The sequence below is a fragment of the Heloderma suspectum genome, chromosome 4, assembly GCF_057233095.1.
Source record: "Heloderma suspectum isolate Gila_16-S chromosome 4, 16-S_ref, whole genome shotgun sequence".
In the NCBI taxonomy this organism is placed as follows: domain Eukaryota; kingdom Metazoa; phylum Chordata; class Lepidosauria; order Squamata; family Helodermatidae; genus Heloderma; species Heloderma suspectum.
In genome coordinates, this window is record NC_139461.1 from 294,922,623 (window position 1) to 294,944,841 (window position 22,219).

Genomic DNA, 22,219 nt, shown 5'->3' on the forward strand with positions numbered 1-22,219 from the left:
CTCCCCCCCCTTGCAGCTAGTGCAGAAAGAACCATGCTGGCTGCCCTCCAAGGCTGAAAAAGCAACCTCAAAGAGGGGGAAAAGGGGGCGATTGGTGGGTGGGGAGGAGACTGGAGAGGCCAAGGTATGAGCTATCCTGAAGCCTCTCCAGCCTCCTTCCCTGAAGCACTGTCGCTAGATGGGCAAAAGGCTGTCTAGCGAAAAGTGCAGGGCGGGAGGATGGGGAAGCGAAGATCGCCTCTGCCACTCCTCCCGCCATGCACTGGATGATCAGACGCTTCTGAGCTCAGGAATTTCCGATCATTGAGCATGCAATGAATAGGACTGTGCCCTAAATCTCTCTGAGCTCTTTGGAGGAAAGGGCATTTCGTTTTTATGCTTACAGCTATCAGAACAAGAGTGGTACTTGCTTGAGTTATCTCTGTGTATGTGTGCGTGTGCATTCTAGCTCATCTACTGAAAGAAACGTTACAAATATAACACAGAATATCTCCCCCTTCCTCCAAGGAACACAGAGTAGCATTTCATCCTCAGAACACCCCTGCAAGATAAGTTAGGCTGAGAGAGACTGACTTGCTCAAGGTCACCCAGGGAGCTTCATGGCAGACTTTCGGCCCAAATCCAACTAGTCACTGGCCATATATCAAACAGGAAACCCAACACCAAGGTCTGGAGAGGAGACCAAGGTTCAGCTGATTACAGAATGACTATCTTCCCATGATAATGCACAGAAACTGGACCAGCAAATGTTTCATTTTGACGCTGCAGTAGTATTCTAGTTTGTAAGCTGCCCTGTAAGTTTGTAAGTTTGCCCTGACCTGAAAAAAAGGGACATTGTGGCTGGGATTTTAAGTTTTCCAGATGAATCTTTATGGAAAAAGAAGCTGGGGGGGGGGGGAGAGCATGGCCACCCTTGCAAAATATTCTCCTGAAGGAAAGAAATGCTTGGGAGAAAAGCGTCAAATATGTTTATCAGCATCTGGAAGTAATTTCTCCTCTTTCTTACGCTTTAAATGACCCCAAACCCAGCCTTTCTTCATGAGAGATGGAAGCAATTTTAAGTAGCTCCAGTTAGGAAGACAAACAGCAGAGATGTATCTGAGTTCACTTTAAAAGAAGAAGAAGCAACTCCAGCTGATGCAAAATAGGGCAGTGAGACTGTTAACAGGAACTGGCCAATGTGTTCATTTTATGCCAGTAGTTTTCCATCTGAACTGGCTGCCAGTCCATTTCTGATCCTACTTCAAAGTGCTGGTATTAACATTCAAAGCCCTAAATGGTTTGGGGCCAGGTTACCTGAAGGATCGTCTCCTCCCATATACACCAGCCCAGACCCTAAGATCAGCTTCAGCGGTCCTTCTCTGGGAGCCCCCACCAAAGGAAGTGAGGTAGGTGGCTACTACGAAGAGGACCCTTTTTGTTGTGGCACCCTGGTTGTGGAATGAGCTTCCCAAACAGGCTCACCTGGCACTTTTGTTGTGGTCTTTTTAGTGCTTTTTAAAAATTTTCCCAGGCATTTAAGTCTTTCTGTTTCTGTTTTAAATCTGTTAGGGCGCAATCCTATGGCTGCTAGTCAGAGGCTTGATGGCCATAGGATTGATTGGCTCCCAGGAACCAACCTCCACCCCCTCCCGCACCGCCTTGTAGGCAGCGAGATCAGCCTCATGATCCATGCTCATAAGAGCAGTGAGGAGTGGGGAAAATGGGGCATGCCTGGGGGCGGACTGAGGCGGGGAGGTCGGAAGTGCTGGTACAACACTTCCTATGTGCTTTCTGGCTGCGGTCCTGTGGCTAGACAGCCGAAATCAGCTGTGTAGCTGCGAAAGCAGGGCAGCAGGCGCATAGAAGAGATGGAAGAGATCCATTCCTTATCACTCCTCCCACCGTGTAGTGGATAGGCGGTCGCCCCTGGGGTCGGAGGCAACTGTTGATCCACATAGGATTGCTCCCTCCCTGTATTTTACATCTTTACACCACTGCTGGGTTTTATTTTGGTTTTATTTTTGTTTTATACTGTAGTTTTAAACCTTCATATTATGTTTTATTGTGTTGTATTTTATGGTTTTAATTGTGAACTGCCCAGAGATCTTCAGCTATTGGGCAGTATAGAAATGTAATGAATAAATGAAATGAAACATTATGCTTTGACCCCAAAAGTTGATGCAATAACAGGATTCAAAGAGTGAGAAGCAAATGTCACTTCCGGGCAAAAGGAGAAAAAAGGAAGAAGGAAAAGAGCACAGATTGCCCCAGTATAATCCCAGGTTCCCTAACCTTGAAAGTTCCTATCCTCATTCTTTAGCACATGTTGGAAGCAAGTCCATTTAAAAAAGAAAAAAAACCTGATACCTGTTTTAATATATGTACCTGTTCAAATCATATCTCCAAATCCATGTATACATGAAAAGCAAAAGCATTAAACTCTTCATATTGTCATGCTTTAAAATAGATCTGTCCATCAGCTTTGTGTTCTGCTCAGTTTACAAACTCTAATCTTAATGTGCAGTTGATCTCTTTCAAAGCGTATCTTTCAAATTGCACATGACCTGCACAGAAGCTGAAAGTGCATGACTAGAAGTGGGTTTTGCAAAGGCACTTCCTCCTGTGGAAAGGAAGACTTTCCAAGAGCTCTGTTTTGTTTGACCAAAACAGGCTCTGGTAACTTTCTTGCATGTATCTAAATTACATTTGCAGCATGCTTTGACTTCTCAGCTCTGGCAAATCTAGCCTTAACTGGCGATAACCTTGCTGAAGAAACCGGGATGAAGAGATAAACATGTGTTGAGGAAGCTGACCAGTTAAAACACCCCCCCCCCCAAAAAAAAACAATTATAGGGACAGCAGAACAAGTTCAAAAGTGGCTGAGTGGAAGAAACCCTTCCGTGTTTCATTCTACCAGTTAAAAACCGCTAGCGTTGACAGTTCTGTGAGAAGCGAGTATTTGTTTCAGTATTGCTAAGCCTAAGACCTGGAACAGCTTTGTCCTAAAATGGAAGGCATTCAGCCCGCATCTAAGTGTCACTCGAACGTTTGGAGTGCGTAAAGGAAAGCTTTTATTCTAGGAGGAAAAGTCCCCACTCTTCCCCCTCAAGAGAGGCAAAGAAAGCACAGCAAGCTCTCACTACTCCCCCACCCCAAATCTCCTGAACCATTCAATCCACTTGAATATACAGCAGCTACCAGGGCACAAAACAAAACCTTCCGTTGTTGGATCTCATGGATTTTTGCAGGCACAACAGCTGCGACAAGCTTTTTTGGTCTCACCTTCTAGTTGTCCATACATCATTGTATATACTGTTCTGTGAGAGGTTTGAGGAAGATGACTGTATGCTTACTCACGATTTCAAGAGGACTTAACAAGCAGCCCTGCTCTATTTCCCCTACTGATTCTCATACTTTTCAGAAAGGGCATTCTTTACAGTGAGATGGGATTTTAAAACACACACAAATAATAATAATTGGGCAAAAGGGTGGGAAACTATAGTTTTTAAAGCAAGAAACTCTGGTTGTGCAAGGTTAACTTTGCAGGACAACTTCAGTAAAAATTCCTAGATGGGTAGTCAGGAAAAGCATATGCACAAGATGACCCTGCCTAAAGCAAAATAGGAGATGACACACGCTTCCTTCAAGAGCTTTTTGAGCATAAATAAAAGCGCACGTCCTTTGCCGAGCAGTGCTGAAAAAGGCTCTCCCCATTCTTCACAACAGTTGCTACCATAATTATTCAACATTAGCCAGGGCCCAAGGTGCAATTCTAATTTTTATTACAAAACTTAAGAGCCAGATTGGAAGAAGGGACTTGCACGAGCCAGCTAGAGGACAGAGAGCCTGTTCTTTGCTAGTGTGCTATGGGCTCTCCCTTACACATGCTTCTTCCAGGCAGTGCTTCAATGAGAGGAACGGGGTCTTAAGCCAAGGGTGTCAAACCTCAGGGTTGCCTGGGGCTCCGCAGATGACCATGCCCCCTCCCCCTAGCTCCACCTCTTTCCTGCCAATTGCTTGGTGGTAGCTTTTGTGCAGTTTCTTCCCCCTTCCAAAAGGTTGACATGCTTCTCCTAAGGCTTAGTTAGCGGCAGTAAGAGGTTCATAACAGCTCAAGCACTCAAGAGCCATGGTGGATCAGACCAAAGGTCAATCTCAGGATGATGGGAGTTGTAGTCTAACATCTGGTAGGTGCCTAGCTGGGGAAGGCTGGGTTCGAATGTTGGACTAAGATCAGGGTTCAAATCCCCTCTCAGCCATGAAGCTCCCAGGGCAACCTGGGGCCAACTGCTCTGTCTGACCCCAACCTGCCTCACAGGGATGTTGTGGGGATAAAATAGGTGCGTATGTGCGGGGGAGAGAACCACATATTTTGTCTTGAGCTCCTTGGGGGAAAGACAAGCTATAGATGTAACATAAGTAAAACAGGTGCCAGGGACAACCTGATGCTTGGATTTTTGCAACCATGATATTAGCTATGCTAGCACAGGGGAGCCATTCTGGCTGTGACACTGCACACTTAAGGGAAGGCCCATTGATTATGGGCCCTTCAAATAAAATGATGGGCTGCATGGAATGAGTAAATGCTTTTTGTGCATTCTGGGTATTCTAGACCTCTGTCTTTGGCCTCCAAGACAGACATGCATATTATATCTTTATACCAGGTGGTCCAAAAGTAGGTATAAAGATTTCTCCGTGGGCGTGACAAAAGTTTCGCCATCTTTAAACAAAGAGAATTATCCAGGACAAATAAAGGAGATACAACAGCATTGAAAAGTTATCCTTGCCAAGATCACTAGCAACATGCAGAAAGAGGTTTTTATGTAACGGTTAGCATTACCTAACTGGTTTATTCACAAGGGTAATTGGCACCTCATCATGCTTCATACACCCACCTCTTTCTCCGACACCATAAATAGATCTGAAAAGTTTCTGCAGATGAGCATGACCCCATTTGTTTGTGCACTTAGCCATGTATGATTCATTCTTGGCTAGTAACAGCTCTCTGGAATTACTGAAAGATAACTAGTCGACAGACAAACCAATAAATGAATCATGCTTTCCATAAGGCTATACCTTTGGCCTTCTACAGACACCAATCACAAAGTTAAAAGAAGGTGGGGGGAGAGAAGAGAACAAAGACATGACTCATGCTCTTTGTACAATGCTAATCAAAGCTAATTCATGAGCTGTAGATTTATTACTAGAAATCATTTGTACGTGGGGGCAAGAGGAAGCAATAGCAAACCTGCAAATTGGAAGAGCGAAGCAATTCAAGGGTTCTGGTCACCCCATCTCAAAAAAGGATATCACAGAGCTGAAAAACATGCCGAAGAGGGCAATGGAATCAAGGGGTTGGAGCATCTTCCCTACTAAGAAAGGCTAAAGCATCTGTATCTTTAGAAAAAAAAAGGCAAAGGAGATATGTTAGACATTTATACATTTATTCTTGGTGTGGAGAAAGTGGAAAAAGAGACGTTTTTCTTTCTCCTTTATGATACCAGAACATATGGTCACCAATGAAATTGATGACTGGGAGAAGACTGAGGGCAAAAAAGAGGAAGTCCTTCTGCACACAACGACTGGGTTCGCACAACATGCTAAGCCATGCCCAGTGGTTGAGTGTGGGTTGCTGTTGAACTCTGGGTTGTTTGTTGAACTATGAGTTAGCATGTTGTCTGAACCCAGGACATTTTCAGCAGGGCGGCTTGTTAACCATACAATATGGCTTATTTTTCCTCAAACAAGCCACCTTGAGAACCCACGGTTTGTTGTTAGGTTGTTCAGGGCGGTTATGGTTAACAAGCCACCCTATGGAAAATGTCCTGGGTTCAGACAACACACTATCCCCCACAGTTCAACAAACAAGCCATGGTTCAACAACAACTCACACTCAACCACTGAGTGTGGGCTAGCATCTTGTGTGAACAGCCCCAAAATATAATTAACATACAGAATCCATCACCACAAGGAGGATCACAAGGATGATCACAAGGAGAGCCAGTGTGGTGTAGTGGCAAGAGTGTTGGACTAGGAGCTGGGAGATCTGGGTTCTAGCCCCACTTGGCCATGGAAGCTCACTGGGTGACTTTGGGCCAGTCACAGACTCTCAGCCCAACCCACCTCACAGGGTTGTTGTTGTGAGGATAAAATGGAGAGGAGGAGAATGTAAGCCGCCTTGGGTCCCTTGCAAGAGGAAAAAAGGCGGGGTATAAATGCAATAAATAAATAAATAAATAAATAAATAAATAAGGTGTGGTAAATGGCTACTTACTTGGATGGCTCTAAAAGGGGATAAGACAAATTAATAGAGGCTGTTACCTATGATGGCTATATGAAACTCCCATATTCAGACAGCAGAAGCTAAATGTGGGGATATTATATTCATGTGCTACTTGTGGTCTTCCCAGAGGCATCTGGTTGGCTTCTCTAAGAAGCAGGATGATGAAACTCTGGCCTGAACCAGTGGGGGTCTACTTATGTTTTCTCCTCTTATGTTCTGAGAACACTGTCAGGTTAACAGTGCAGCTCTGGGCCCAACATGAAAAGGATCACTCTCACACTGCACCTTTGGCCCAGATATTAGGGCCACTTAATAGGAACTCTTCAAGTTACAAAAAATGCTCCATTTTTGTTGTGAGACAGCCAGATATCTTTCCACTAAGTAGTACTTATACTTCAGCTCATAGATCCTTTGCTGATGGCAGCATGAAGTGAAAACTGGTATGCATGAACTGGCCCTGACGGATAAAATGCCACAGACAGAACTTTTAATACATTAGACTTAAGACAGCATCGATATCAGGGTCTGCCCAATACACTTTGCTACCTGAGGCAAAGGACAAGATGGAGCCTTCCCCAATTTCATGTACAAAAGCGAAATGGTCTGGCAGTTGAAACTTACATCAGCACTGGTAATGGGACATTGTCCTCCACTATACTTGAAGGCAGTAGGCTACCTTAGGGGGAGGTGCAGGTCAGGCCACATGATGCACACACAGCTCTAGCCTCCAACACCTTGCTGCTGCTCCCACCCTGCCTCATGCGCCATCTGAGGCGACCACTTCACTCTGCCTAATGGTAAAGCCAGGCCTGGCTGACATGGTGGCAACCGTGCATGCGGGGAGGGTGTTTCATACTTCTTATATTGGCCATTTAGCCATTCATGCCTTAGTGTGTGGAAGAAAGAGAGTGTATGGGTAGTGATCCAGAGCATGAGAGAAAAAGAGATAGGAGGGAATTATTCAACTGATGGGAAGTTAGAGGGGGAAAAGTTTGCCTTCTATTAAATAAGTTTCTGTTGGCATTGAATACCATGGGTTCAAAGCTGTTGTTTAGTATGTTGCTGCTCAGACCCTACCTCTGCCTTGTACTCAAGTCTTTTAGGCAGGTAACTTCTCTGTTGTGACTAGCCATACCTCCTATGGTATACCTCCATACCTCCTATGGCAGCCATTTTGTGGTGGTACCCAGGACGTTTTCAAATTGCCAAATGTGTCCATGGGCCCCCAAAGGTTTCTTACCCCAGGCTTAGATGGACAGAAATATACTGGATTTATGAATATTAAGCATTATTAAAGCACTGTTATTCCTGAAAATCTTTTCTCAAGTATGTTTCTCCCTTCTTCCATGCCACGCCTACGAACATTTTGTCATGGGCTCATTTTCTCTTGCCCCGCAGTTGTTGTTATCACTGCATAAAGCAAGCATTATTTATGGTCATGTAACCAAGTATAACAGTTACAACACATTTATGGTTAACAGACAGTCATGGTAGACGTTCTACACAGTTTCCAATAGAACATCAGAATGCCTACTAGCTTACCAGCCTAGAAGCCTTCCAAAAGCTGCAGAACCATTCTTTCTAAACCAGACATTCTGGAAACCTCTGAGCACCACACATACAGTTCTAGCACTTTATCTTAACGTATTTACAGTCAGTGAGTCACTGGAGTTTCACATAATTGTGTTTAGAACTGGAGTACTAATCCTTAAAGGCCTGAGCACCACCCTGTTTCTTTCAGAAGCCCTGTTCAGCCACGGTAGCCTTAGTCTTGATTCACACAGACATGTACATTACATGTACAAAAGCGGACTGGACTAGTAGTTGAATCTTTCTTCAACAGGGCAATGGGACAGCACCCTCCACCACACCTGAAGGCAGCTGGGACAGCACCCTCCACCACACCTGAAGGCAGCTCAGGCATAGGGCAGTCCAGATGGCCCATAGTTCCCCCTCCAGCACCTTGCTGCCACCTCCCAGCATCTGCCACCTGAGGCAACTGGCTCATTTTGCCTAATTGTAGAGCAGGCCCTGTGCAAAGATATTTGGCCTGAGACGATACCAAGGAGCACAAATGCTCTGTTTGCATTGCTTCACCTCTGGTGGAAATTTTGCAGATGCAAGCCATCACTTGATATTGGCTAACCCAAGGACAAGTAACACCAATCCAAAGGATGAGGCTTCCCTAAATTCTGACCCTGGTGAACCAAAAGGAATTTGTGCTTCTGATGCAGGGAAAAGAGCGGACAGTGGTTGAAACAGTACTTTGGTATCACAACAGAACAAATTCAGAAGAGCTTGGAGTGGGGAAAGACAATAGCTCAGTTTGGAATGGGAGGAGGGGAGAACCATAGCTCAGAGGTAGAGCACATGCTTTGCAGGCAGAAGGTTTCCTATTTGGCATCTCCAGACAAAAGGATCAGGTAGAGGTGATGGGAACAACCTTCTCTGCCTAAGAGTTGCTGCCAGTGAGAGTTGAGCCAGGAGGAGGCAACCTGGTGCTCTCCAGATGCTTTGGACTATGACTCCCATAAGCTCCAGCCATAGTTGGGGATTATGGGAGTTGTCATCCAAAATCTGGAGGGGGCACCAAGTTGCCTACCCCTGGAGTAGACAATAGTAGGCTAGATAGACAGATAGTCTGACTGAGTATAAGGCGGCTTCCTATGTTCCATTCTGAAGACCAGAGGTGTAAATGTCATTTGGAAAAGCACATCCAAAAAGGGACAGAATGAACACAAAAAACCCAGGAGCCTTCATGTTGGGTCACTATGCTGTGGGCGTTAGAAACAATGCGCTGCAATGCGCTAAAGAAGCTTCTTGTCCAGGTCTGAATCAATGGAGTATTCTAAAAGTCAAACATGCCACTGTTGGGTTTAGCTTTGGAGATAACCCTACCTAAAATGGCAACCTGGACAAGAGTGCAAATTATCATTTGACCAACAACTGGTATCTTACCAGGTTGTGCTTACAATCATGTGAGCAACCATGTGTCCACCACTGTAGTGAAGAGAATTTCATCACATCCTTGCTCCCCGCAATTTCTGAAGAGCTCAGGGCAGCATGGTAATATTCTGCTCACCATGTGGGATGCTATCTGCTCTCCATGGAGTTGGTACACAATTTTTCATTGGGGAAATGGCTGTCTATATGCATCCTTGGTTGTTTTGAGCCATCCCTTGAATGCAGTGTAAGAACAAGCCCATCTGGATTAAGCCAATTATCCCTCCAGCCCAGTCTCTCATTTCCAGCAATGATTTAACCAATCCAAGGCCCATGAGTAATTTTTGAATTTGGAAAGATTTGAACCAGTTAGTGTATGCAATGAAGAATGAAATTTGTACTATCAATAGGTTTTGCTAGGTTCAATTTATCCTACATTTTGAAGAGAACCCTCTTAAAGGGTGCGTGTGTGTGCGTGTGCATGTGTGTGTGTGTGTGTGTTTTACTACTATGTGTATTTGTGGTACAGTTTGGAATGCATCGAATTGTTCAATACAGTTGTTTAGAGCAATACTGAGTTGACTGCCATGCTGTGAATGTCTCAACTGAATCCCATACTTCACCACTCTTCAGTCTACAGCAAATCCCCACAGATTTCAGTGGAGTCTGGACTGCCAGCAACTAGATATATGCCTCTTCAGTACATATATGTCCAGGAGTCTCTTCTAGGAATACTTCTAGGCACACATGTATCAAGGGGATTTGTTTAAATGTCCAGTGCTCTCTCTAAAAAGCACTCTGGGCCTATTCACCTAGACAGATCCCTCAGGTTTGTTGTTGTTCAGTCGTTCAGTCGTGTCCGACTCTTCGTGACCCCATGGACCATAGCACGCCAGGCCTTCCTGTCTTCCGCTCTCTCCCGGAGCGTGCTCAAGTTCATATTCATTGCATCGGTGATGCTATCTAGCCATCTCATCCTCTGCCGTCCCCTTCTCCTTTTGCCTTCAATCTTTCCCAGCATCAGGCTGTTTTCCAGAGAGTTTTCTCTTCGCATTAGGTGGCCAAAATATTTCAGCTTCAGCTTCAGTATCTGTCCTTCCAATGAGCACTCAGGGTTGATTTCCTTTAGGATGGACTGATTGGACCTCCTTGCAGTCCAGGGGACTCGTAAGAGTCTTCTCCAGCACCACAGCTCGAAAGCATCAATTCTTCGGCGCTCAGCCTTCCTTATAGTCCAGCTCCCACAGCCATACGTTGCTACTGGGAAAACCATAGCTTTGATTAGACGGACCTTTGTCGGCAAGGTGATGTCTCTGCTTCTTACTATGCTGTCTAGGTTGGCCATAGCTTTGCTCCCAAGGAGCAGGCGTCTTTTAATTTCATGGCTACAGTCACCATCTGCGGTGATCTTGGAGCCCAAGAAAGTAAAATCTGTCACTGCTTCCATTTCTTCCCCTTCTATATGCCAGGAAGTGATAGGGCCAGATGCCACGATCTTAGTTTTTTTAATGTTGAGTTTCAAACCAGCTTTTGCACTCTCCTCTTTCACCCTCAACAAGAGGCTCTTTAGATCCTCTTTGCTTTCTGCCATTAGGGTGGTATCATCTGCATATCGGAGGTTGTTGATAATTCTCCCAGCAATCTTAATTCCGACCTGTGATTCATCCAGCCCGGCATTTCTCATGATGTACTCTGCATATAAGTTAAATGAGCAGGGTGACAATATGCAGCCTTGTCGTACTCCTTTCCCAATTGTGAACCACTCGGTTGTTCCATGTCCGGTTCTTACTGTTGCTTCTTGACCCTCATACAGGTTTCTCAGGAGACAGGTAAGGTGGTCTGGTACTCCCATCACTTTAAGAATTTGCCACAGTTTGTTGTGATCCACACAATCAAAGGCTTTAGCGTAGTCAATGAAGCAGAAAGAGACGTTTTTCTGGAATTCTCTTGCTTTCTCCATGATGCAGCGAATGTTGGCGATTTGATCTCTAGTTCCTCTGCCTCTTCGAAGCCCAGCTTGTACTTCCGGTAGTTCTCGGTTCGCATACTGCTGAAGCCTAGCTTGTAGGATTTTGAGCGTAACCTTACTGGCATGTGAAATGAGCGCAATTGTGCGGTAGTTTGAACACTCTTTGGCGTTGCCCTTCTTTGGAATTGGAATGTAAACTGACCTTTTCCAGTCTTGCGGCCATTGTTGAGTGTTCCAAATTTGTTGGCATATTGAATGCAGCACTTTAACAGCATCATCTTTTAGGATCTTAAATAGCTCAGCTGGAATATGTGCCTGCCTGGACCTTAAGATCATCATCAGCGGCCCTTCTCCATGAGCCCCTGCCAAAGGAAGTGAGGCGGGTGGCTACTAGGAGGAGGGCTTTTTCTGTTGTGGCACCCCGGCTCTGGAATGAGCTCCCTAGTGAGGTTCGCCTGGCGCCTACATTGTATTCCTTTCGGCGCCAGGTGAAGACCTTTTTATTTTCCCAGGCATTTTAGCATTCTAAATTTTTATCTTTGCTGTTTTAAACCTGTATTTTAAACTCCTGCACTGCTGCTACGTTTTATTGTGGTTGTATTGTTATATTGTGGTTTTAATGTTCTATATATTTTAAATTGTTTTATTGTGTGTTGTTTGGTTTTAATTTTTATGAACCGCCCAGAGAGCTTCGGCTATTGGGCGGTATAGAAATAAATAAATAAATACTGTCATCTCCGCTAGCTTTGTTGTGAGTAATGCTTCCTAAGGCCCACTTGACTTCACTCTCGAGGATGTCTGGCTCAAGTTCAGTGACCGCACTATCATGGCTATCAGGGACATTAAGATCTTTCCTGTATAGTTCTTCTGTGTATTCTTTCCACCTCTTCCTAATCTCATCTGCTTCTGTTAGGTCCCTGCCTTCTTTGTCCTTTATCATGCCCGTCTTTGCACAAAACGTTCCCTTGAGATCTCCCATTTTCTTGAAGAGATCTCTAGTCTTTCCCATTCTGTTGTTTTCCTCGATTTCTTTGCATTGTTCATTTAAGAAGGCCTTCTTGTCTCTCCTTGCTATTCTCTGGAACTCTGCATTCAGTTGGATATATCTTCCCCTTTCTCCCTTGCTTTTCGCTTCCCTTCTTTCCTCAGCTACTTGTAAAGCCTCATCAGACAGCCACTTTGCTTTCTTGCATTTCTTTTTCTTTGGGATGGATTTCGTTGCTGCCTCCTGAACAATGTTACGGACCTCCGTCCATAGTTCCTCAGGCACTCTGTCTATCAGGTCTAATCCCTGAAATCTATTCCTCACCTCCACTGTATATTCATAAGGGATATGATTTAGGTCATAGCTGAATGGTTTAGTGGTTTTCCCTACGTTCTTCAATTTAAGCCAAAATTTTGCAACAAGAAGCTCATGATCTGAGCCACAGTCAGCTCCAGGTCTTGTTTTGACTGACTGTATGGAGCTTCTCCATCTTTGGCTGCAAAGGACATAATCAATCTGATTTCGATATTGACCATCTGGTGATGTCCATGTGTAGAGTCGTCTCTTGTGCTGTTGGAAAAGAGTGTTTGCTATGATCAGCGTGTTCTCTTGGCAAAACTCTATTAGCTTTTGTCCTGCTTCATTTTGTACACCAAGGCCATGCCTGCCTTTATCCCAGTGATTTCTTGACTTCCTACTTTAGCATTCCAATCCCCTATGATGAAAAGGACATCTTTGTTTGGTGTTAGTTCTAGAAGGTGTTGCAGGTCTTCATAGAACCCATCAACCTCAGCTTCTTCGGCATCAGTGGTTGGGGCATAGCCTTGAATTACTGTGATGTTGGATGGTTTGCCTTGGATTCGTACTGAGATCATTCTATCATTTTTAAGATTGTACCCCAGTACTGCTTTTCCCACCCTTTTGTTGACTATGAGTGCTACTCCCTTTCTTCTAAGGGATTCTTGGCCACAATAGTAGATATGATGGTCACCTGAATTAAATTTGCCCATGCCTGTCCATTTTAGTTCGCTGATTCCCAAGATGTCGATGTTCAATCTTGCCATCTCATGTTTGACCACCTCCAACTTACCTTGATTCATTGATCTGACATTCCAGGTTCCTAAACAATATTGTTCTTTAACCCCTTAACTAACTGCTTTCTGCTAATCAAAAAGAGGCAGAGAGAACAAAGCTATAAACACACTGCTCAAGATCTTGAGGAAGAAATTAATATTTCATTGCAGAAAGGGTGAGGGAGCCTGGTGGATGTAGAGAGGTGTCCATGGGCACTGGAGACCCCAGCGCTAAGCTATGCTTTACTGTTATGTGATTGAGCTCCAGGACCTCACTTTCTCTCTCTTCCTTATGTGCAGTTGTGAGGTGACTGTTTTCTAAAAACCACAGTTTAGTGTTCCATCTGAACTAAACTGTGGTTAGTTTTAACTGTGGTTAGTTTTAACTGAGGTTTATTGAAACAAGCCAGCTTCATAAGCTATAGTTATGGTTTCAGTAAACCATAATTAAGAGTAACTCCAGTTTGTCCAGGTTCTGACATAACACTAAATGGAAGTGAATGCTTCTGACCTCCTCATGGCTGTTTCAGGTGAGGGAAAGCACAGGAAAGCACATATATGCAAGGCCCTTTCACATAATGCCAAACCAAAGTTTAGCATTACATCTGAACAATGACAACGACATTGCTGCATTATAAGAACTGCTTATTCAGGCTTGGTTTAAAACAACTCCTTATATCCCAGACAAATAATCAAGTAGCAGATTGTGCATTACACTTTATGTGGTATCTCAGAGACCCATTTCAGACTTAACATTTTAGGGAAGCACCGTAAGATGTTCATGAGTACATGTGAAAATGCAGTGTGAATGCAACCAACGTATTTGCAAATAAGCATCATGCACATGTCAAGGAGTGGTGATAAGCTACAGCTGAGCCTTGGATCCTCTTGTTTTGTAAAATCAAGCTTTGTGATTGAACCACATACATTCAGTGAATGCAGATCATCTGAACAGGTTTACTATCTGGAAGGAGTCTACTTTATGATTTGATTCCTAAGGTTTGGGAAAGGGTGAAAATGATGGCATTGATTGGGACAGTATTCTCCTTTCTTTGATAAGAGGACCAATTTATACTCTGTTGTGCTTATGGTGGCAAAGCCTCCAGCACTGATTGGCTGAGCTGGCATAGTGACATGGAATGTTTAGCCATTCACAGAACTGAACCTCTCCAGCTTCTATAAGGGAAGGGAACATTGTCAGTTTGGGATGAAGACCTCAGGGGATGAAAACTGGGAAGAAGCCCCAGTAAATAGAGAATCGAAGAGGTAGAGACACCAAGGGCATGGAGGATGAAGGGAGAATAGGTGGAGAAAGAAGGCTGAGGAAAAGAGCAGAGGAGACAGGAAACTCAAGGAAGAAGAGGGTGAGAGAGGGGGCAACAAAGTGACTTCAAAATGTTCAAGATCAGGAAGGGTCTTACACTATGGGAGACTGAGAGAGGAGCATTAGGGAGGCTGGATAAGAAACCAAGTGGCTTAAGGAGAGAATGGTTTGAAAAGCAGATAAAACAATGGGTGGCATGGCTACATGGAAATGAAAAAAGGAGGAGCCAAGAAGAAAGTAGGAATGGAGATCTGCACTACTGACAAGAAGGAAATAAGCAAATGGGGGCTAGGTACCGTGGGGCAGACAGAGATGGGAGCACAAGGCTGTTAGGTCTCCTATCCAACCCTGACAAGGGAATTGTGCCAGTTATGGCTTCTGCTATCACTAAAATATTTTATACTGGCAATCCTAAACTGCAGTGTGCACATACCTGTGTATGTTTGGGGGGTGGAGGAACTGACCTTGACATATTGGTTCGAACCAACCATGCAGGTATTCGGCTGCAGACATCTAGTAAGAGATCACCTTACCTTAGAGTCCAGGATCATATTACTAAATATCTGCACTGAAATGGAAAAGTGAATTAAAATGATCACGTTGGGTCTAGCCAGCTCGTTTCACACCATGAACAGAGTCACTTAATTCTTCTTGAATGTGCGCCTACAAATATGACAGCAACATGTACACCTAGAGAAACTGAGGAATATGCAGGAGAGCTAAAAGGTTAAGTATTTACAGCTCTACCTTCTACAATTACAGAGATTCACACATATGTGCATGCTCCCTCGCCCTTTCACTGTCACGCAGATTTCTGCAGGAAATATAACTTTCCTAGACAGAAACAAACTGCCCTGTATTAAGAAACAATGAACCCCGAACGAACAAACCTATTGATAATATTGAACAGAATCGATATGCAGAATTAACTGCTTCTAGGAATCATCTGGAACACAGTAGATGAAGGACGCAGCCTTACTCTGCCTGTCTGAATGATTTGTTATTTACAGCCATGGCAGCCAGCAGTGTGCTCCCCCTTGATCTCATTTCACTTTGTCTGACTGATTAGGACCACATCAGAGATGTCTGGCTGCCTCAGAAAGCATCACATGGTTGGTACGGCGGGGCAGAGTACTTGCTAGCCTGTACAGTGGCCAAGACTTTGAACTTGGAAGGCCGGGAGGTGAGGAGAAGGGGAAGAGAACGAAAGGCAGATCAAAGCTTCTTTGTAATCCTAATCCAAGAGTACAGTAATAAAAAAAATGAGTGCTTCCTCTGTCTACAGGTGCTAATTTGAAATAAAGATCCCTCCAAATCTTCACAACTAAGGTGTGGATTAAACACTTAAGATTTATAAAAATATATTTCTTTCCCCTTTGTAGAATGCTCCATTTTCCATTGGTTTCAAGAATTAAACAGGTTAGCATCTTGCCTAAAATGAAATGCATTCTCTGCCTCTTAGATTTATTATATTCTTATATGTATTATTCTTAAGGTGACATTCCCAAGATCATTCCGTTGGGGATGGCTACACCTTAACGCACATCAGCTCTTACCTTTACACAGAATCAAGACTGGCGATAAAGTAGACTTTCCACCACTCTTAAGAATAGAACCAATGGAGGCTGGTGGTTCCAATGTCAGTGAGGCAGTGAATCTGCTTCAGGTTTCAGTCAGAACAGGTCAGAACTGTGAAGAACCTTGAATAGCTCTTTTAGAGCTCTGACTGAAATCCAAAGCAGATTCACTGCCCACTGACATCAGAGCCACCAGCCTCCACTGGATGGAACTGGGATTTTTAACAAGTCTTTGTGACTGTGAATAAGGAATCTGAGTGTGGGGGTAATTCAGATTAATTAACCTGGAGTAAAAAGGCTACAAACAAGTACAAAGACTCTTACATCAAATAAAAGGAACAAACACTTAAAAGTTATTTGCACAATTTAAAAAAACACTACACAAATTTTCCATCAAGGCTAGGAATTTTAGTCCATAAAGCCTGAAACACTACTTTCAAGGAGTGTTAAAAATAAGAGCTTGATCCTAGGAAGTCTAATAAATTTAAGTGAGCTTTTGTTAAGATACACAGCAATAATTCAAGACATGGAAGCAGAGCTAGAAATCAGCGTGTCTGTGAAAGAGCAGACATATTTTAACGGTGCTATCCTGTACAGAGAAATAAGTAAGTTCAATGGGACTTATTCCCAGGTAAGTCACTATAGGGTTGTAGCCATAGTGAGGCAATGTGCAGCCCAAGCTTATGCATGTCTACTCAAATGCAAGTCCCACTGATTTTCATGGGGCTTACTCCCAAGTAAATGTACATAATACTGCAGCCTTAATTAAAGACCCTCCTTAAGAGATCTTCACCCTGTTCTTCAAAGCCAGTGACCAAGAGACTAATTAATCCTATAAAAAACAAAATGAATCTTCCCAACATTGAGAATTCATGTATTGAATAACATGGTAAACCAAATCCAATCTCCAAAGTGCCAAGGAATTATTTGAAAGAGAATGAATTGTTCCAAACAGGAACTTTTGCTGTGTGTCAAGAAGTCTTTCTCCTCCAAAAGAAGGCTGAGAGCAGATTCTAATCTTCTGTTTTTGTTATACTGATTTCTCTACTCCTGCAATGCCTATCAAATCAAAAATAAAGTTAGTTTCTCAGTTGTGGGGTGGGGAATGGCTTTGGAATCTCATTGGACTCATTTTCTGTGCCAAATAAGATAGATGATCCATCACACAAATACCCATATATCTATCTGCAGCATTATTAATCATTTCTAATAGGGTTAGCTCAAATCAAGAAATACTCCACTTAGAAATCATACTGTTAAGACAGTTAGGCAAATCCAGCCTCATATATTGTCTGGAATGGATATTAAAAGATATTAATTTGTGTTTGTATTTGGAATAAAGATTGAAATTTGAATTCAAGGTGTAGACAAACATGTCTTAGTACCTGTTGATGGCAGGCTTTCAGAATCAGAATTCAGACAACTACATAGCAAGAATACAGTCAAAGAATGCTCAAATGTGGCTAACTAAACTCTGAAGTAGTATGTGCTGCTTTTGCTTATATCTGGGAAACCAGAGGTAACACAGAAAGCCAGGTATCTATTGGCATTAATATGCAGTGGTTCCATATTAGTATCAAAAAGGAAATCTGCTCCCCTTTCATATGAACACATGACTTTTTCCTGTACCATAGCCTGACCAGTGTGTAACATGCTTTGGGGCATTGATGGAAAATACTTAGAAAGTGAGGCTGATTTAAATGGGGGTTACTCCTAACTAAGCATATCTCGTGAATGCATTGTAGCCCCCCTAGATTTTGCCAATAACAGCCATGGGAGTACACATAATTTAAAAATCAAAGCAGACTCCAGCTGCGTTTGCTTGGTTTTTTAATCCATCATAGAGCTGTTGGATTTCAAGACAATCCAAAGATCTAGCTAGAAGACCGTGTTTTTGAAATGAAAGCTAGCTTGCATGCCATACATTTCAACATGGAATAATAGCAAATATAAACATCAGAAGACTGCTCAGGTCTGCAAAAACATTTTTAAAGAAACTATAGCAAAATAAGTTTGCTCGATATTATCTCCCCCATTTCACTTTGGCTCCTCTCATCATAACTAAGTAAACAAAGCGTGTGTGTGTGTGTGTGTGTGTGTATATATATATATATATATATATATATATGCAGTTAGTTCTAAAGCTAACCTTGTAGGTCAAATTCCCCCGAGTATCACTTCTTCAGAAGTGAGAAATGAAGTCTATTTGGAAGAGCAGACAACTAAATTAACAAGACTGCCTCCGTGTCAGCCAAAACATCATTATGGCTGATTAGCTTGGAGGAAGGGGCTGAAAATAAAAGTGATGAATTCGAAAAGAAAAATATGTAGAGAGGGACTGGAAGAGGGGAGATGAAAATTTGGCATTACATTACACAGTAGACAGAAGGTCCATACATATTTTTATTAGCAAAGAAAATATTGTCATGTGCAAGGGATTCTCCAGTAGATAAATACACAAAAGCCACAGTCAAAACAGTTTAAAGATCAGGGATGAGATAGGGGGAGGGGGAGGGGAGAGAAAACCACTTTAATTGTTGCAGTAGAGAGATAATCACGTTCTGCATAGATGTTGATTTTTAATTTGCAGATTTTTAAAAGGAAATAATTTGACACCTACACTGCCAACAGAAGAGGGGGGAAGACCCCTCCCACAATCATTATTAGGCCTGGTGTGTCTGGGAGTCTATGGCATATTAGCTACATCAAGAGCACTGGCACACACAAAATTAATGAGGATATGGCCATATATTCCTTGTGTCTTTTGCACAGATTGTGTGTTTAAACAGCAGACACTTTACTTGAAAGAAGAACAAAAAACAAAAGAGGGGAAAATGGCAATTAGCCACACTCATCACAATAGTGCAACTATTAAAAATATTCCAGACCTGGACGTCTCCCAATGCTTACTGTGTTGGAGAGTTTAGAATGGGGCGGATCTTGAGCATAATATTGCAGAATAGGAAGGAAGGAACAGAGAAAGTCTGTATTTTACTGCTTACAGTGCAATCTGATCCAGGTCTACTCAGAAGCAAGTCTCATTGAGTTCAGTGGGGCTAACCCCCAGGTAAATAGGTATAAGATCACAGCCTTTAATGCTTTAAGTAATTTCTCCCTCCCTAGGGAGTTTTATAAAGGGGCTTTAAGAAAAATCCCCCCCAATTTTTAGAAAAATAACTTTTCAGAAATATATCAAAAGATTTATTATGGTCACATAGCAGAACAAACACTTCAGAAATATACAGGAAGTAGGGTTTATGTTATTCCACTTGATACCATTAGTTCTATGACAATACATTTAATTACGCAGCTTTATAGACACAGACACACAGGCGGAAGGGAAAAAACCCAACTTTGTCTGACTTCGCCTTTCCAAAGGCTAGACAGAGCTGTAATCTACTTCTCAGACCTAGCAATTACTATTTATAGTCACAAATTCTAGTTTGCTGGACATAACATTTGCATTCTCAACACACACACCCTGGACTGGTTGGTGAGACGACTTAATTGCTAAAGTATTATTCTATCATTTCATGGTGGGGTGTGCCATAAAGAGGTTCCCTTTCCATTAACTCCACCAATTCCCTCCCCATCTCAAAGGGAGGCATCATAACAGCACCTGACTGAACATTTTGGACCCGGAATCAGACCAAAGATCCATCTCATCAACCCCAGTATTCTGCTTCCAACAGCTGGCTTCTGCTGGGAAAACTCACATGCAGAAGTGAAAACTTCAGCCCTCCCGCTGTTGTCAGACCTCAGCACTAAGTATTCAGAGGTATACTGTCTCTAACCTTGGAGGCTCTATTTGGCTATCATGGCAAATAGCCTTGATAGATCCATTTCCCATGTTTTGTCTAATTTATTATATATGTATGTGTTTTTTTCTTTAAAGGGACTGGATCTCTCGCAGAAAGAGATCATTTAATAGTTGCAAAGGGACAGCAAGGAGAGTACAAATAACTAGGTTAGGGGCGTGGGGGGGGCGGGAAGAAAATGGGTTGTTAATATTGACGGGTTTGGGGAAGAGAGAGGCGATGGGGCAGGGTTGGTGGAAGAGGTCCCGATTTGCAGGGTTCAGGAGGACAGCAGATTGCAGTGAGGCCATAAAAGCAGGCAGCGATCATAAAACAGGAGAGACGGTGTCTTGTTCTGGGAGAAAAGGGCTCCCAGGGTTGCTCGTCGGATTCTCCAATCGAGCATGTGCTTTAAATAGCCTGCACAGAAGGAGGCTCTTTCGCCGCCTGGCTTAGGGAGCAGACACAGCTCCTAGGGGCGGTCAAACGCACTGCCTGGGATCGCGCGCCCTCTCCTTCCCGGGTCCTTTCCCTCGCCAAAGGGGGACCCAGCCGTGTAGCAGAGGGCGAGAGGCGCGCGCGTGGGGGCGGTGTGGGTGTGTGCGCGGGGGCAGTTTCCCCCCTTTTCCTTGCGAGATGTACTTAACACCAACGAAGCACGCAGATCAATACGCCGCCGCCGCTCGTCTCGTGTCCCCCCCCCCCCCCGGGCACCGTCCCGTCCGCAAAACTAAAGGGCATGAACGCGATCTGGGCAGTTTTTGTTCGAGTTGAAGTTCAGATCGTTTCCTTTTCTTTCTCTCTAAATTAAAGTCGTAAGCCATCCTAGCGTTACAAAATCATATGAGGAGGAAGCAACTACTTGCCAGGGAGGAGGGAAGGGTTTAATTGGAGGAAGAAAATAATTAAAAGTATCTATATAGTGTCTCCAAGGTTGCTAGAGTCGCATTTTTTTAAAAAAATAAAAAATAAAAATTGGGGGTGGGGGGAGAAGAGCGATGGATTGTATAAGGAAAAGGACTGATGGCGATTAAACACACACACACACACACACCTTAAAATATGTATTTAACTTTGGGCACCCAAGAACGCACACGCGCACGCGAACACCCCAAGTTGGAAAACAGAACAGACCCACGAAAGTATTTTTTAAAAATTAGCGCAAGATTTAAGGAACAACAAAACAATACTTCCCCCCCACCCCCACCCCCACCCCCACCCCCTTAAAAAATGTGTTACAATCGCGAAATGAAGCCATCGGCGGCAGCCCAGGGAAGCGGACGGGGGTCCGACACATTTGGAAACTCGGAACGGAATGATCCGCGGGGGGAGCGGAAGAAAGCTGATCATGCAAGGAAACCCCCCTCCCACCCCCACCCCCAAGCAGAGGGGCAGCGAGTGAAAAGAGGAGAGGAGGGCAAAAAGGAGGAAATCTGTATATACAATAAAATTAAGAAGTACTTACTGATCTCCATACTCTGAAACAAAGATCGTTTGCAGTTGCATGTACAGGAGACATTGGGCTGGTTGGCTCCGGTTGTGCTGTTGAGACCCATCAAGTTATACATTTAAAAATAAAAAAAGAAACAAAGGACAGGAAGACCTCAAAGGTCTCCGGGCAGCACAACATAGACAGGATCTTCCTTTTTTCGGGGGCGGGGGGTTGATGGGGGAAGAAAAAAAAGCGAGGCAATATAACTGATTTAAAAATAAAAAACCTTTGCGGAGGAAGGGGTAACAAAACGAAACAAAACCCCCACCCTCCAAAAATTTACAAGGGGTGTTTAAAAAAAAAAAAAAAATTCAAATCAAGAACTCGAAAGAGGAGTTCTCCGCTCTAAGATCTGCTGTTTGCCCCCCATTCCCCCCTCCAGACCTAGTTCTTGCACAGAGCTGGGCGAAAGAGACTTGCTACTTTGTTTCTGTCTCTGCCTCCCTCTTTCTCTCTCTCGCCTGCCCAGGCAAGATCTTAGTAACTCCCCCCCCTTCCTCTTCCTCCTCCCCCCTCTCCTCCCCCTCCCGTCCTTTGCTCCTCATTCAAGTCCAAGGAGATTCAGTTTCATATGGGAAAGAGGAGGCTCGAAGCAGACAGACGGGGTGACGTCAGCGCTAGACTGGAACTGCCCTTTCCAACGGGAGGGGCGGGAGAGCGGCGATGACGCTGACGGCGAGGGAGGGGGCGCGTGTCTGCGGGGAAGAGATCTGCGAGAGGAGACGCGGCGGCGACGGGCGGGGGAGAGGGGAAGAGGGCGGGGAAGGAAAGGGAATGACAGGCCGTGCCGCCCA

General features: G+C 43.9%; 1 protein-coding gene across 3 annotated transcripts in view; it reads right to left on the reverse strand.

The window, feature by feature from the left end:
• PMEPA1 (prostate transmembrane protein, androgen induced 1) overlaps positions 1–21,878 on the reverse strand; it is a 94,117-nt gene extending 72,239 nt beyond the window's left edge. For all 3 annotated transcript variants that reach the window (XM_084854240.1, XM_084854239.1, XM_084854238.1), the window contains exon 1: positions 21,399–21,878. In XM_084854240.1, the coding sequence (XP_084710366.1) occupies positions 21,399–21,501 (103 nt within the window). In that variant the 5' untranslated portion in view covers positions 21,502–21,878. The remainder of the gene's footprint in view (positions 1–21,398) is intronic.
• Between the last annotated feature and the right edge of the window lie 341 nt (positions 21,879–22,219).